Raw genomic sequence first — 13,895 nt, forward strand, 5'->3', positions numbered from 1 at the left:
CCATGAAGATGGTGTAATGAGCAAAAATGTTCACAAATGCAGCATTTCATTTTCAATAGTCCGCATTGTACAATAAAATATTGTATAAAAAGAAACCACGCTCATGTTATTTTGTCTGCTTCTATGGGGTGCTAGGGCTTGGAATGGTTACAATGCATTTGCATAAAAAATTAAACATATCACTTTGGTCAATTAAATAAATAAATATTTACATTTACAATAATCACAAACTGTGGTGTACAAAGTCAATAAATTAATTATGGATATAGAGGCAATATAGGGATGAAAATGACTGACCCCATAATTTGATCTAGTTATTGATCTGGCACTTGTGTGAAATAACTTTGAATACATTACCTTGGTCTTTTTCTTTATCATGGAGAAACATCTGAAGTTTACGCAGTCAGTAAAGGGGAGTAATTGACTGATAATGAGACCATATGTGAATAAGAGAGACCGACACCTGCTTTTATTTTTATCACAGTTACACAATCATTGATCTGACTTGGCAGGGGCAATGTCCATATGTCTATGTGGGGAGGAGCTGGATTTACTTGGATAACCTACCATTATGGAATTTGTTTGTGGATATTTGACTGTGAATATGTGACATAAAATTAGGGTTATGCCTTTTTTAGTCATCCACATCCCAGTTCACCTAGATCTGGGTGAATGAAGCTCAAGTTGGCTTCAATATTTCCCTAAGGATTTTGTCAACTCTGCCCTGCGTTTCGTGGAGGGATGCTCCCACCTACTGTAGACATCCACTGATGTTGCACCATTTGTGGCGAAAGGGGAGCCAGCTGCTCAGTGAAGGCACAGATTAAAGTGGGGCCTGCTACTGTACATCCTGCAGGTGACTTAAACAAAATGTTACTGAAGTAGGTGTGTTGGGCATATCTGGAGGTAAAAGACTGTGCATGCAAAAGCTGAAATAAGTGTCTGGGACATTTTGGGAACAGAAAAGACAATTCATGCTTTGACTTTCAGACTACTATTTTATTATTATAGTTTCACAGCATCATCACTGCAAAAGTCTTTAAATATTTCACAACAAATATGTATATCATTCCATTTCTTACACAGGTGCATACCATATACAATGATAAATGCACTGATACAGTGTCTAATTCTGTAATATCCTTGTTTTTTGGTGACAGCAGAACACTGTGACTTGTCATCACTTTCCAGGTGAAACTATTTGTAAAAGAGCATGTGTATTACTTTGTCATCACATCAGAACTAAAATTCATGTTTCCTAAGTAAAGGATTTCTTGGTCACTGAATTTATGATTAAGCTCCATCCCTCAAATGTAGACTCACTCAATGACAAACATTACATAAACTTGAAGTTTTATGTGTCTTTATGTTTGAAATCATCTACTAAATTCAGGTCATAGGTAAACATTATGGCATATTTTTCTGAGATTACTAGAAAATTCCAAAAGGTTTCAGACACATTGACCTACCTCCCTTACTCCTACAGAACAGCAGCAGACTTTTTTTTTTACCTGGCCTATATTCAGCCATTTGATTCAAACAAACACATACATTTGGTTGCCTTTTACAATTCTTAACTATGGTTCCTTCTGTGTGGAATTTGCATTTCCTTCCTGTGTCTACATAGGTTTCATCTGGATATTCTGGCTTCTTCCAATACTCCAAAGACATGAAGTAGGTGAACTGGTACTCCTACGACAACATACAGCTGATGAACCGGCATTTTTCACCTGCAGGCAGGCATGCAATACGACTGTGTGTGTGTGTCCACATGTGCACATGCATGATTCATATGAGACCTCATTTGCGTGTGACAAAATCATCATCAGTTTTATCTGCTGACACACACACACACACACACACACACACACACACACACACACACACACACACACACACACACACACACACACACACACACACACACACACACACACACACACACTTACTGGAGCACATACATAAATCTTATGGCTAACAGTAAAAACAATGTGTAGATAACAGGACATAAAATACATCAGAGGTTCATAAGGGTGTATCCAAGCATACTCTCTTTGTACTCTACTGAGTACATTTTTCTAAGCATCACTTTTAGAAATTAGATCATATTATGTTGACAATTGTCTGAATTGATTGAGTTTTAGAGAAAACAGATGAAAATGATGCATTTATTTATTAAGCGCTTGAGGGGAGCAACATTGCAAGAGATGTGTTCATTTTTTAAATACAAGGTGGGCTGGGATGCAGCAAAAACAGTTTGTGAGAACAAAATTAAAATTCTCTGGCCATATCACTGTCACAGAGCATTTACATCATGGCAGCCCCAAAACACTCTGCTATATAAACAGACTTTTCGTCCAGATTCTGTAGAGGGGGACATCATCATCAACCTCTGCCCTGGGTCACACCTAGTCTAAAACCAGCCCTGGAAGGTGCATTTAGGTTCACAACAAAACAAGTTTATGTAGACGTGGAATGCTCCTATAATTACATATTATGGCATAACAGCAATAAAATGGTACACAAAAACAAGTGTCAAAAAAGAAAAAAAAAACATGAAATAATGCAATGTTTACAGTTGATCCTTACCTTATCAACATCTCTAATCCAGCCAGATACATTCTTAAAACTTTTGATATTTGTGATATCATATACAAGAACAATACCATGTGCTCCTCTTAAGTAATTAGTTGTGAGAGTATGAAATCGCTCCTGACCAGCAGTGTCCCTACAATATTAAAAGAAATAAAGTTTAGCGATGTACAAATTATGTTTCAGAGGTCACATTTACTATGTACCATGCCTATTCTGTACAAAAAAGTCTAATAGTTGTATGCTTTTTCCAAAACAATCACAAGCACCTTACCTGACTGGGACTTACTCTAATGAACCAGTGGCAATATGCTGACTGGGCTGATTCAGAAAACCACAGCAGCTGTATTACAGTAACATATTTGCAAAATCACACTTTGAGGAAGTTTCCCTTCATCCTAAACTAGGGCCGTACAACATATGATCAGTGGCTTTTTTTTAATTTCTTTTTAATACCGCTTAAGTACTACCATGTTCCATGGTTCAAGCATCCTTTGTGTAATTTAAATATAAAGCACACAGTAAAGACTTTTACTTTTTTTTTTTACAAAAACTAACTTAAAATAATGATGATTAAGTCAGTCCCTGGGATTCATGAAGCTTGCGCCAGGCGCAGGCGTAGCGTAGGCGGTATAACGCCAAACATGGCCACCGAGCGATTCAGGTATGATCCAATTCCACGTGCACTACTGGCGTACGCCAGATCTGCACAGCCCTCGGCTTAGGTATGCTAATCACCCCATGCGCAGTGCCACACCATGCAAATGAAGGTACATAGTGATTCATGAAGTGGTGCAGGCGTAGCGTAAGCCCACAGAAATGTAAACCAAAACACATGGTTTACATTTTTCCAAACAGAACATCCGAGCTATGAAAGCAGACCAGACTCATGTATTACAAAGGTAACATATGCCAATGGCTAAATATACAGCCAATGGCATAAGAAAAGATGCACAACACCTAAAAAACAACATTTAATGTCATGTCCACAGTAACGCAAAGTACAACCGCAGGGCATGTGTGTGAAAACGGGAACACAAAGAAAATATATACAAATGTCATAAAATCGCAATGTAATACAAATCATGATTTCACCATAATACTCAATGGTATGCATGGTACACCACAACCAAGCTGTAAGGGTTGCTAAGGGTCTGTGACAGTGTTCGGCGTGGTAACTAGGAATTAGTAGTCAATGCCATGCAAATGAGGCAGGTAAAAGTGAATCGCAAACGTCCCACCAGACTAAGAATGTACCATATGGCGCAGCGCTACAACACTGAGGAGTGGCTTAGAGGTATACATGACATCAGCAGTGGGATGTGCCACCATAGCTGTAAGCACATTGGAGCAATGCAAATCCAGCCTGGCCGTTGCTAAGCAAAGCCGCAGGACAGGGGTGGGGAGGTAGGTATAGCATTGTTTAGCTGAGAGCATATATGGTGCCCAAAAGCGCATGTGTAAGGGGAGGAAAACGTGCCTGAAACCCGGTAAGCAGACGCACGTGCCGAGCACCATAGCTCAAACAGGAAGGTCAGGGGAAGAAAATAAGGAAATGCCGCAGTAGGGTAACTGGAGTACAACTGAGCAATTAACACCTATTAACTCACAGCGGGCAATCGACGGCAGCTGACAAGTCTGCTCTCAGAAACCTGCAAAACAGGATAGGGGAGGTGTCGGATTGCAAAGAAAAGAGAACTGTCATAGCAGAGCAAAGCAAACCTGCAGTAGACCGGCCATAGAACACATTACGCAAGATAAGCCAGGTGTAGGAAAGTACAAATGAAAGCAGGCTGCTGGATGCATGCCAGAAAATGGGAGGTGAAACGTTAAGAAATGTAAAGGGAAGGGCAAGAAGTAATCCACAGCAGCCAAATGTAATTCAACACCAAAGGCACCGCAATAGTAGTTCCTGTCGTAAAACACATAAGATACCCTGTAGCTACGATCGTACATACACACCCTGTGACATCATCGGTGTTCACAGCACAATATTATTAAGCGTGAAAGCACCCCACACACACCTGTGTATTCCCAAACACTGCACCATAGGTGTAAACATACGGGGAACTTTTACAATGTACATGTTGGGAGCTGCCATAGCTGTGATTCATCACCATGTATTAGAGACTGACGGTGTTGTGGAGGATGATGCTGACAACCACCACAGGCCCCGGAGGAGGAGAAGAGTGTTCGGACCAAGGGTAACCTACCAGGGACTACATGATCTGGAGATAGTAGAACGTTACAGGGTGGACAGGGACATCTTACAGCAAATAGTTGAGCTGTGCCGGCCACGCCTGAGATCCAGAAACAACAGAGGGGAACCCATCCCATTGGACACGAAGGTATGTGTAAGCTTGGGAATACTAGCCACAGGTACCTTTCAAAGGCCAATTGGAGATATAATGGGGATCTCACAGGCATCAGCATCCAGGGTACTACACCAGTTCCTGGATGCCATGTTACCACATGCCAATGAGCATATATACTTCCCCCGAACTCAGGAGGAGTTGGCCAGCAATATGGGTCTCTTCCACCATGTGGCACACTACCCGGAGTTACTGGGTGCGACAGACTGCACGCACATACATATCAAGTCACCACCCGGTGAGCATGGTAGGTGCTACATAAACCGCAAGGGATACCACTCCATCAACTGCCAGGTCGTGTGCAATGCCCAGGGCATTATCATGGATGTGTGTGCTGGCAGCCCTGGAAGCTACCATGACTCCCACATCTGGCATGCCTTACAGCTGTATCAGGTATTTGTCAGGGGGGACATCCCACATGGCCACCTTGTGGGGGATGCTGGCTATGCACTGGAACCGTGGATAATGACTCCCATCAGAAATGCACACACACCCATGCAGGAACGCCATAATGAGGCACATGCACAAACCAGAATCATCATAGAGTGTGTGTTCGGGATGCTGAAATCACGGTTCCGTTGCTTGGACACATCTGGTGGAGCCTTGCAGTACTCTCCAGGCACGTGTGCCCACATCCTCATAGTATGTGCCATGCTACATAATATGATCCTGCGGAAACAGCTGCAGCAGGGACAAAATGGTGAAGGCCCTCACAGCCCACCGCAATTGCCAAGGCCATCACAGGCACAGAGGGATTCAGACCACGAACACCCTGTGCCAGCCCCAGTAGGCAGACGGAGGCGTGCCCAATATGCCTATGCCTTGGCAAAGAGGGAACGTATAGCACATACTCTGACAGTGTAGGCCCCTATGGACTGACACACCTCTCCACCTGCACACACAGTAAAATAGATGGCACACACACACGACCACCTGTAAATTGTAATGTATAGGTGGCCTACTGTGTGAATCCTACAAAGGCAGCCCTCAACCACTGTACACACAACAGCTATTGGAACAAGCAGTGTCAACACCTGAACAGTACACGCACCTATCAGCATATGTTGGTACTGTGTGTATAGGTTCCTAGGTACATCAGTAGGTACACGCCCGATTGTCAGAGGACATTCATCAATCAAGGCAAACAGTGTCTGCTGTCGTCACCACATTGAGTAACCAACTGTCGCTCAGTGGAACAGAGCCAATTGCAGGATCCATGTGTTTAATCACTGTTCCCCACACACTCTGCATGGATTCCCTGGTGCGTTAATGAGGGGCTCCATATAATGTAATCATGGATGTAGTGGCGAAGCATGGGGTGTACCCATGACAGGTATCTGTCACCCCAGCATGCTCCACCTACGGTTGTGTGAAGGTGTAGCACCTTATAGTGTGTGGCTCACTGTGACATACATACCCAATGCTGGAGCACATCCATTAAACATCACTTGGACATACCATTAATAGGTCTCATCCATATGTAAACTAAATGAGTTACCCATTTGATCGCAGTATGGAGTAACAGCCGTAGTATAGTCCACATACAAAATGACATAACACGTGTACAAATCACAGATGTCCATGTGTTAAATGCAGTGACCATCGTGCATGTTCCTGGTCCCATGTCCTGCAAGAGATGTAACGTAATCACGAAGGCACGAGTAATGCATGTCAGATGCAGGTCATCAGATCATGTTTAGCACACGTTAGCGGGAATATGCGTTGCCCACTGCTGGTAAGCGATGTTTAAATATGACTATACGGATATGCGCGAAACAGGGATAAGCTTCTCAGAATATCGCGCAGATCACAGTCAATGATGTCCAGAACAGGAGAAACCAGCATTATTCACCCCTGTACTAATAGTGCCTGCTCTGAAGGGTAAAATGACCACTGCCAGGAGTAGAACACGCAATCATGTACACAAACACCTAACACTAAGCTACCCAAGATGTACCAACGGCAGGTGTGAAATGTTACAGGTTCAAACACAAATGTGCGGAGTCCAGGTAACAGTATACACCGACATGTACACAATGAAAGGTGTATTCTGCCTGTCACTCTCTCTGTCATATATATATATATATATATATATATATATATATATATATATATATACATACATAATAGAGATAGAAAGGGTGATAGAGAGATATATGTTGATATATACGGATTCACCTATATCTGCAAATATGTAGATAGGTCAACGACATGTACACAACCATGGAGGTACAAATAAATAGGATACTGCCAACTATGGAATGTGTCACATACCGACACGCATAATCATGAGATTGAAAGACCGAAAGAACACAGTACCGGAACACTAGAACCGCGTGTAATATTATCACAATATTAAGGGACATTTAGTTATCGCTGCCGGTGTTGTGGTCCACGTAGGTACTGTGTTCAACTGTGTTTGTGATTGCCGTAGTCTGTGTATGTGTGTGTTGAGGGTGCCATGTGATGTGTGTGTGTGTGTGTGTGTGTGTGTGTGTGTGTGTGTGTGTGTGTGTGTGTGTTTGCATCGTGTGTCTGTTAGTGCTAACTCGGAGGTAGATCATTACGGTAGGTGTGGTAATAGCTGGCCGTAGGCATACGGTTACCACCTGTCCCACTTTAAGAGGGACAGCCCCTCCCTGGGCAGTTGTGTCCGGACAAAAAATATTAAAAAGGGCAAATGTCCGAGATTGTAGGACATAATTATGTCCCATATATTATGTAATAGAAGCATTAAATAGTTATGCCTGTATCTAAAAAACATAAATGTTACATGAAACATGATAAGTAGCTAAAGTGCTACAAGAATAAGTATGTATTCAGGATAAAAGTATGTGCTATCCTGTGTACTGATCGTGGGTATGTGTCGGCCTGTAAACACTGATGTGTGTCCTGCAAATGTCCCACTATGGCCATTTGAAAAGGTAGCAACCCATGCCAAAGAGGTTCAGTCACCAACACAACTGCAATGAGTGCAAATATCTGTGACAGAAATACACGGGACAGCTGTCATTTAGTAACATTCCTTTACATATCGCTGTATTTCCGGAGGTATGGAAGTATCAACCTCACCTGCATACTATATAGAAACCAATTAACAATGGCCCAATGTATAAGCCCATAACAACCACAGTTTCAGTCTACTAACTGATAGGTCTTCAATTAGGGAAGGAGCCCACACACATATATGGAATAAGTAGAAATACAGTCCCCACAAACCTGTATATGCTATGTACACCCACCTACATCTCCCACACATGAAACAATAGCAATACAAACTGTAATAACATCACAAACATCCACTCACTCAATTACGTCTGCAGAAGCGTTAACATACCTTGTGAGAGACACATTTGTAAAGGCGCCATGTGAAATCGTAGCTGTTGTATAATGGAACAGACGGCGATGTTACAGGTTTTGTTTGCAATAGTCCCTTATCAGACGGTTGAGATGACAGGTACACTCACATGTAGAACCACATACTCTAGCCGTCACACACAATCCACGGGGGACATGAATCCAAAATATCCGTGTCTCTACAAATAGCAGTTGCAATTCCACACAACAAAACACATACAGGCCGTCTCCCCGAAGGTAGGGCAAAAGGGCAATGCCCAAGTGGAGTATTCCGTTATACCCCACTGTTGCCGCGTAATTGGCGAATGGAGTAGCTGCACAGCATTTACTTAGGAACACCAATTGGCGGCAGGAAACCACATGTTACAGGTATCGACGTATATAAGGATGACTTGCCAGACATTCAAACCGTATGCTCATACCATAGAACCGTTTAAACCGTAAAGGTGTAAGAGAGATATTTACGAATGTTTGGAACGCTAACAAGGTATGTAGAACACTCAGTATGTTAGTGTATGTATAACCTGTTTTGTATTAATTAAAAGTGTCCGCAATGCATAAAGTGGGAAAAGGTATTATGTAGTGATGTCTCGCTGAGCATAGTAACGCTTGTAGAAATTGTGTGTCCTGCTGTGGGCCACAAGGTAAACATCACAGACACCACAAGGGATGCTACATGAGGGCTTTAACCAGAACAATTCCACACCACCCACCGTCAGTGGTAGGGTATGTCCAACAAGTACGTGCCATTGCGGGGATAGTATATGTTGATATACTGTCACAGTAGGCATGTGTATGGGCATATAACGACAATAACATGCCTAAGGTGGTCCTGCTGTGTAAGTATGCTTTGTATTATGGGAAAATATGTAAAATATGTGTAATGTACAGTATTGTAGGTAGACATGTCAGATATTCTACACAGCATAACAGTTATATCATGCAAACAAAAGTTATCATCTATTGGCATGTACAATACACATTAACAAGATACATATGGCTTGTAGTCACGGGACACTGTAACAGCATGATAGCTAATCAAAATGGAAGAGCTACTCAATTAACCATGCACAAAGGACATGTAATAGCTTCACAGGTTCACAGTGAGGTACAATACTGTCTGGCAAGTCTATGTGTAAGCCCAACTACAGTATTTACACCGGCGGCACCTCTCTAGGGTAGTGTCCTGTCTGTGAACAGCAGAGCCATGTGCTACCTGCACCTCTGCACAGTACAGCCACTGCAGTGATCCCTGGCGTACATGTGTGTCTCCCATCCACCAAGTGAGGTATCTCATAAACAGTGCTACTGAGTGTCCCAGCGTGATGTACATAGGAATCATGTTCCAAAGCATGGTGAGTGTCTGGTTTGGGAATGTAACCCTCAAGAACATCCCACTCATCATTGCGTTTGTGCACATATCCATAAGCATGTTGCTCTCAGTGGCTTTTGCTTATGTGGAGTATATCCATGAATATTGTTGTGGACATGGGCCCTGTATGTTCAGCAGAGGTCACCCCTGAGTATGCAGTATGCAAATGTGTACAGTTGTGGTGTCCGTAGTACTGTTGCATACGTCAACCTTTGGAGCTCAATAATCTTCATGGTGTGTTAATGTTGTGGTATGTAAAGCCGTTGCTGTTCTGTAAGGTACACTCTAAATGGGGTGTTGTACCCTTGAATGTATGTATACGTCAGGAGTTTAGAGGTAAAATGGGTGCCTTTGTTCCAGCTACAAACCCAGTACAGATAAGGGTGGTCACGTAGAAGGATATCCACGCCACATTGGCAATATGGTTATCAAAGGAGTGGGTGCTACATACGTGTGTACTAAGATCCCGTATAATGTCACATGTATGTAGGGGACTACCACCTATGTGATAGTCAGTGGGTGATTGGTGTAATCCAAAGGGGATGCTCATTCACCATGTGTCATGCAGCTTGAGGCCATGTTATCGACATCAGGTATCTGTCACAGTGACACCCTTATGGAGGGAGTCTGTAACAGTTGGTGGATCAATCATGGCGCCTTGTATGCAGTTGTCTGGAAACCTAGTCAGGGAAAGTCCCTCTGTGCTAGCCGGTACCTCAGGGAAGCATATACCGAACATGAGGGGCCCTATGACTGAGGACTGTGGTATGCCAAGTGTAACTGAAATACAGTAGGTACTACGGTATGCTACCCTCATTGTGTGGGTCCTGTCCGTGAGCCTCTTTGCATAACATCCTGAGACGTAGGGGTCGATGTGCAGGTGGATGTGTATGTTGTCAATACCAGAACGGAGAAAGGTGCTGAAAGCCAATGAGAGGACAATGTAGGCTGTGTGGACCCCCTTACCGTCATCAACTACCCTGGTAACTGTATCAAAGGAGTCCACCAGGTGTAGGAGCCATGGTCTGGCCCTAACAAGTCCAACCTGGGTGGCATCAAAGGTCTGGAGCCCACCAATGTCTCTGTGAATGACTTCCATGATGATGTGCCCCACAGCCTTGCAGAACAGTCCAGTCAGGCATATAGGGCAATAGTCCCTCTGGTTCATTGTGGCGCCACCTGTGTGGAGTGTGATAACTGTTGCTGTGCGCCATTCAGGGGCCACAATGTCTGATACAAGGCTATTAGTGAATCTGGTGGCCAAATGGGGAGACATGTCATTCTGAGGTTTGTGTAAATCACAGCCTGGGATGTTGGACGGTCACATGGAGTCTGTGTTCCAGGCCTTAGAGAGTGCAGGTTGGAACTGTGTAGTTGTGACCGCAGGGACCCTGCAATGTTCCTGCATGGATTATGGCCCTGTAGGGAGTGAGAGGGTGTAAAGTTAGCATTGAACCCATCCACCAGGATGTTGCCAACATCACTCAGTTCTGTAATGTTCCTGAGTAACCGTTGTATGTCAGAGCAGATGTAGGTATTGCCATTGACTACTGAATACCTTCATAATGCTTTGTGGTACACCCTGGAATGTGTCGCAGTAATGTTTACGTAGCTAGGTTTGGAGGATGTGATAAGGGATCCCGGAGCCCTTCTGAGGATGACCAGTGAGCTACCCCACCCATGGGATTGTACTCCACTTTGCAACAGCCTCCACCTTTTGTTGTACATTATGTCCATGGAACTGGACCCCCAGAGTGGCATCCGTTATCTGGTAGGTATCATCATGGCTCTGTTTGGAATAGCATGATCCATGCAGTCATGTAAGTGCTAATGAAGTGCACTGGGGTATGTTTCAGCATTTGTATGTGCATTGTCCATCTGCACGGGTGTCATGACGTTTACTACTGCTGTCATAAGACGTCTGTAGTAGGCGTTGTACTAATCTTGTACTGTGTATGCCATGAAGGGTGTGGTGCCGGGATGTGGATAACAAGGGTGATTAGCATATGTTCAGAAACTACCAACGAGGGGATAACCACTGGTGTGGAACACCAGTGACATGTTGGTAATGTCCATGTCTAGGATATTGTTGGTCTTGGTGGTGGTGTGTATGGGTTGATCCAGCCAAGTGGAGGTTATGAATCCTGGACAGCGTTGGCCTAATGTGTCGGTACATGAGTAGCTATCCCAGTTAAGTGCGGGGTAGTGTCAGTCGCACATCAGTAGTTCCTGTCTGAACCCTACTGCCCAGTACACCAAGAAATGAGGGCCGGTAACCGTGGGGTATGTTGTTGAATCCGTAGCATGTTACAATGTGTATAGCAGTTCTGGCCACAGTTAGTTGTACGTGATCAACTCTGATGCATCGTGCTAAGTAACCAGCCAGGAGGTGTGTACAACATAGTGAAATATGGACACACCTCAGCCGTGGGTGTTCCGGTCCAGGTTACATGACTGAAAGGTGTGGTCTGCGTATAACCTGTCAGTGCAGGTGTGCTCTGCAGAGCCTAGAGGCAGGTCCCAGTCACTGCAGAGATATTGAAGTGGTCCATTATAAGGAGTGCCGTGCCTGCGTGCATCAGAGATGATGTCAAGCATTGTCACATGACCCCATGTTTTGCTTGCCTGTTCCCGTTCTGGTGGTGAATGTTACTGGAAACTGTGCAAGACAGGCATTACAGGAGCAGCAAGAGCCTTACATGTTATCTGTACTCCCAGGGCTGACAGGTGCAGGTCATCTGTGCCAAAGCATCGTGTTTTGTAGACCATGTCATTCAAAGCGGACAGATACCGGATGCCTGTGGAATGACAGCAGAAGCACAGGCAACTATTGAAGTGAAACAGTCAGTTGTTGTACAGTGGTATCTAGTCTGGATGAATGCAGAATGCTCCCCAGGGCTTGGCTGACACCTTCTGGGCTACAAGACCGGAGAGCTATTGCATGTCCCTGCACATGAAGTCTGGGAAGTTACATCTCAGGGCAGTCACACTAACATGGAGAATGACAGTCAAATTGTACCTGGTGAGGTGTGGCATGAGTGCATAGGTTATGTTGCAGAACCAGTTACCCAACAGCTAGATGTAAGCGACTATCACCTTGTGTAGCCTGCTGAGTGGGACATCAGTGTGACCGCCTACACAGAGTCACCTATGACTGGTGTGTTGGGTATGTTATAACACCCTATTGGCTGTATTTGATGGGCACATATAAGTCTGTGGGCTAAAAGTAATTGTTGTTGTGTTTGGTGATGGGGGCTGCCTCTGGTGCCTACACAGAGTATGGAGAGGTTCTGCAAATGTCGTACTCATACTATGTGTGGCCTGTGGTGGTGGAGATCTTGTGAGACTATGTGATGAGTGGGGTGTGTTGCAAATGTTACACATCCCCACAGGAATGTCAGGTACAGTCTGGGATGGTGAGAGCATTACCCCCAGCATGGCTACATATGTGCATCTCCCACAGGCTGCAGTGTCGTATGTTGGGAGGTGAGCATTGACTGTGTACATGAGACAATTGCTCTATTGCCACATGTTCGCCATATTCATCATATAGACAGGCAATAGCACTGGTACGTGACAGTTGGACATGCCTGTATATTCAACCATGTCTCAAAAGATATGTGAGTTACGTGTGTACAACAGCTGTTGTACTTTAAGCAAGCTGGAAATGTAAGGACAGACAGTGTACGTGTAAGAAATGAGTTGGAATGGGTGCTATAGTAATTAGTAGCTCATGAAGTGCTCACAAGTTCTGAACAAGTGCTGAGCATGAATATGCAATACAGATAGGGTGTTGGATAATATCAACCCACTGCAACCCACAAGTGGAGACGACAGTCATAATTGGAGGCACTGCACTATTACCCTGCTGAGTATGGTCTGCAAGTCTATGAACCTTTATAAACGTAGATGTTAGCAGTACAGAAGTAGATGACAGTACGGATGATTTCACACTGCATAGCATACCTGTGACAGGTCATAGGACATCATCACCCATACCGTGTTCCAGCTACACTGAGTATACTAGATGTACCTTCGTATGTCACAGGAGTGTTCTACCAGTGGCCTGTTGACAGAATCAACACTACAAAAGGTGTCAGAGTGACATGTGCATATCACACCAGTGGCAGCTACAGTAAAACAGGGTTAATGTTTTGTACTCCCCCCTCATTGTAGCCCATACCACACAGACAAATGGGAGG

General features: G+C 44.0%; 1 protein-coding gene across 1 annotated transcript in view; it reads right to left on the bottom strand.

The window, feature by feature from the left end:
• Positions 1 to 1,005: 1,005 nt before the first annotated feature.
• The window catches only part of LOC122791507 (ras-related protein Rab-10-like), a 314,823-nt gene continuing 301,933 nt past the window's right edge, over positions 1,006 to 13,895 (bottom strand). Inside the window, exons 3-4 of the mRNA XM_044059249.1 lie at positions 2,590 to 2,728; positions 1,006 to 1,197 (exon numbers count right to left, since the gene is read on the bottom strand). Coding sequence (XP_043915184.1) covers positions 1,006 to 1,197; positions 2,590 to 2,728 — 331 coding nt within the window. The remainder of the gene's footprint in view (positions 1,198 to 2,589; positions 2,729 to 13,895) is intronic.

Source organism: Protopterus annectens, chromosome 17.part0, assembly GCF_019279795.1.
Source record: "Protopterus annectens isolate FY-2018-M chromosome 17.part0, PAN1.0, whole genome shotgun sequence".
NCBI lineage: Eukaryota > Metazoa > Chordata > Ceratodontiformes > Protopteridae > Protopterus > Protopterus annectens.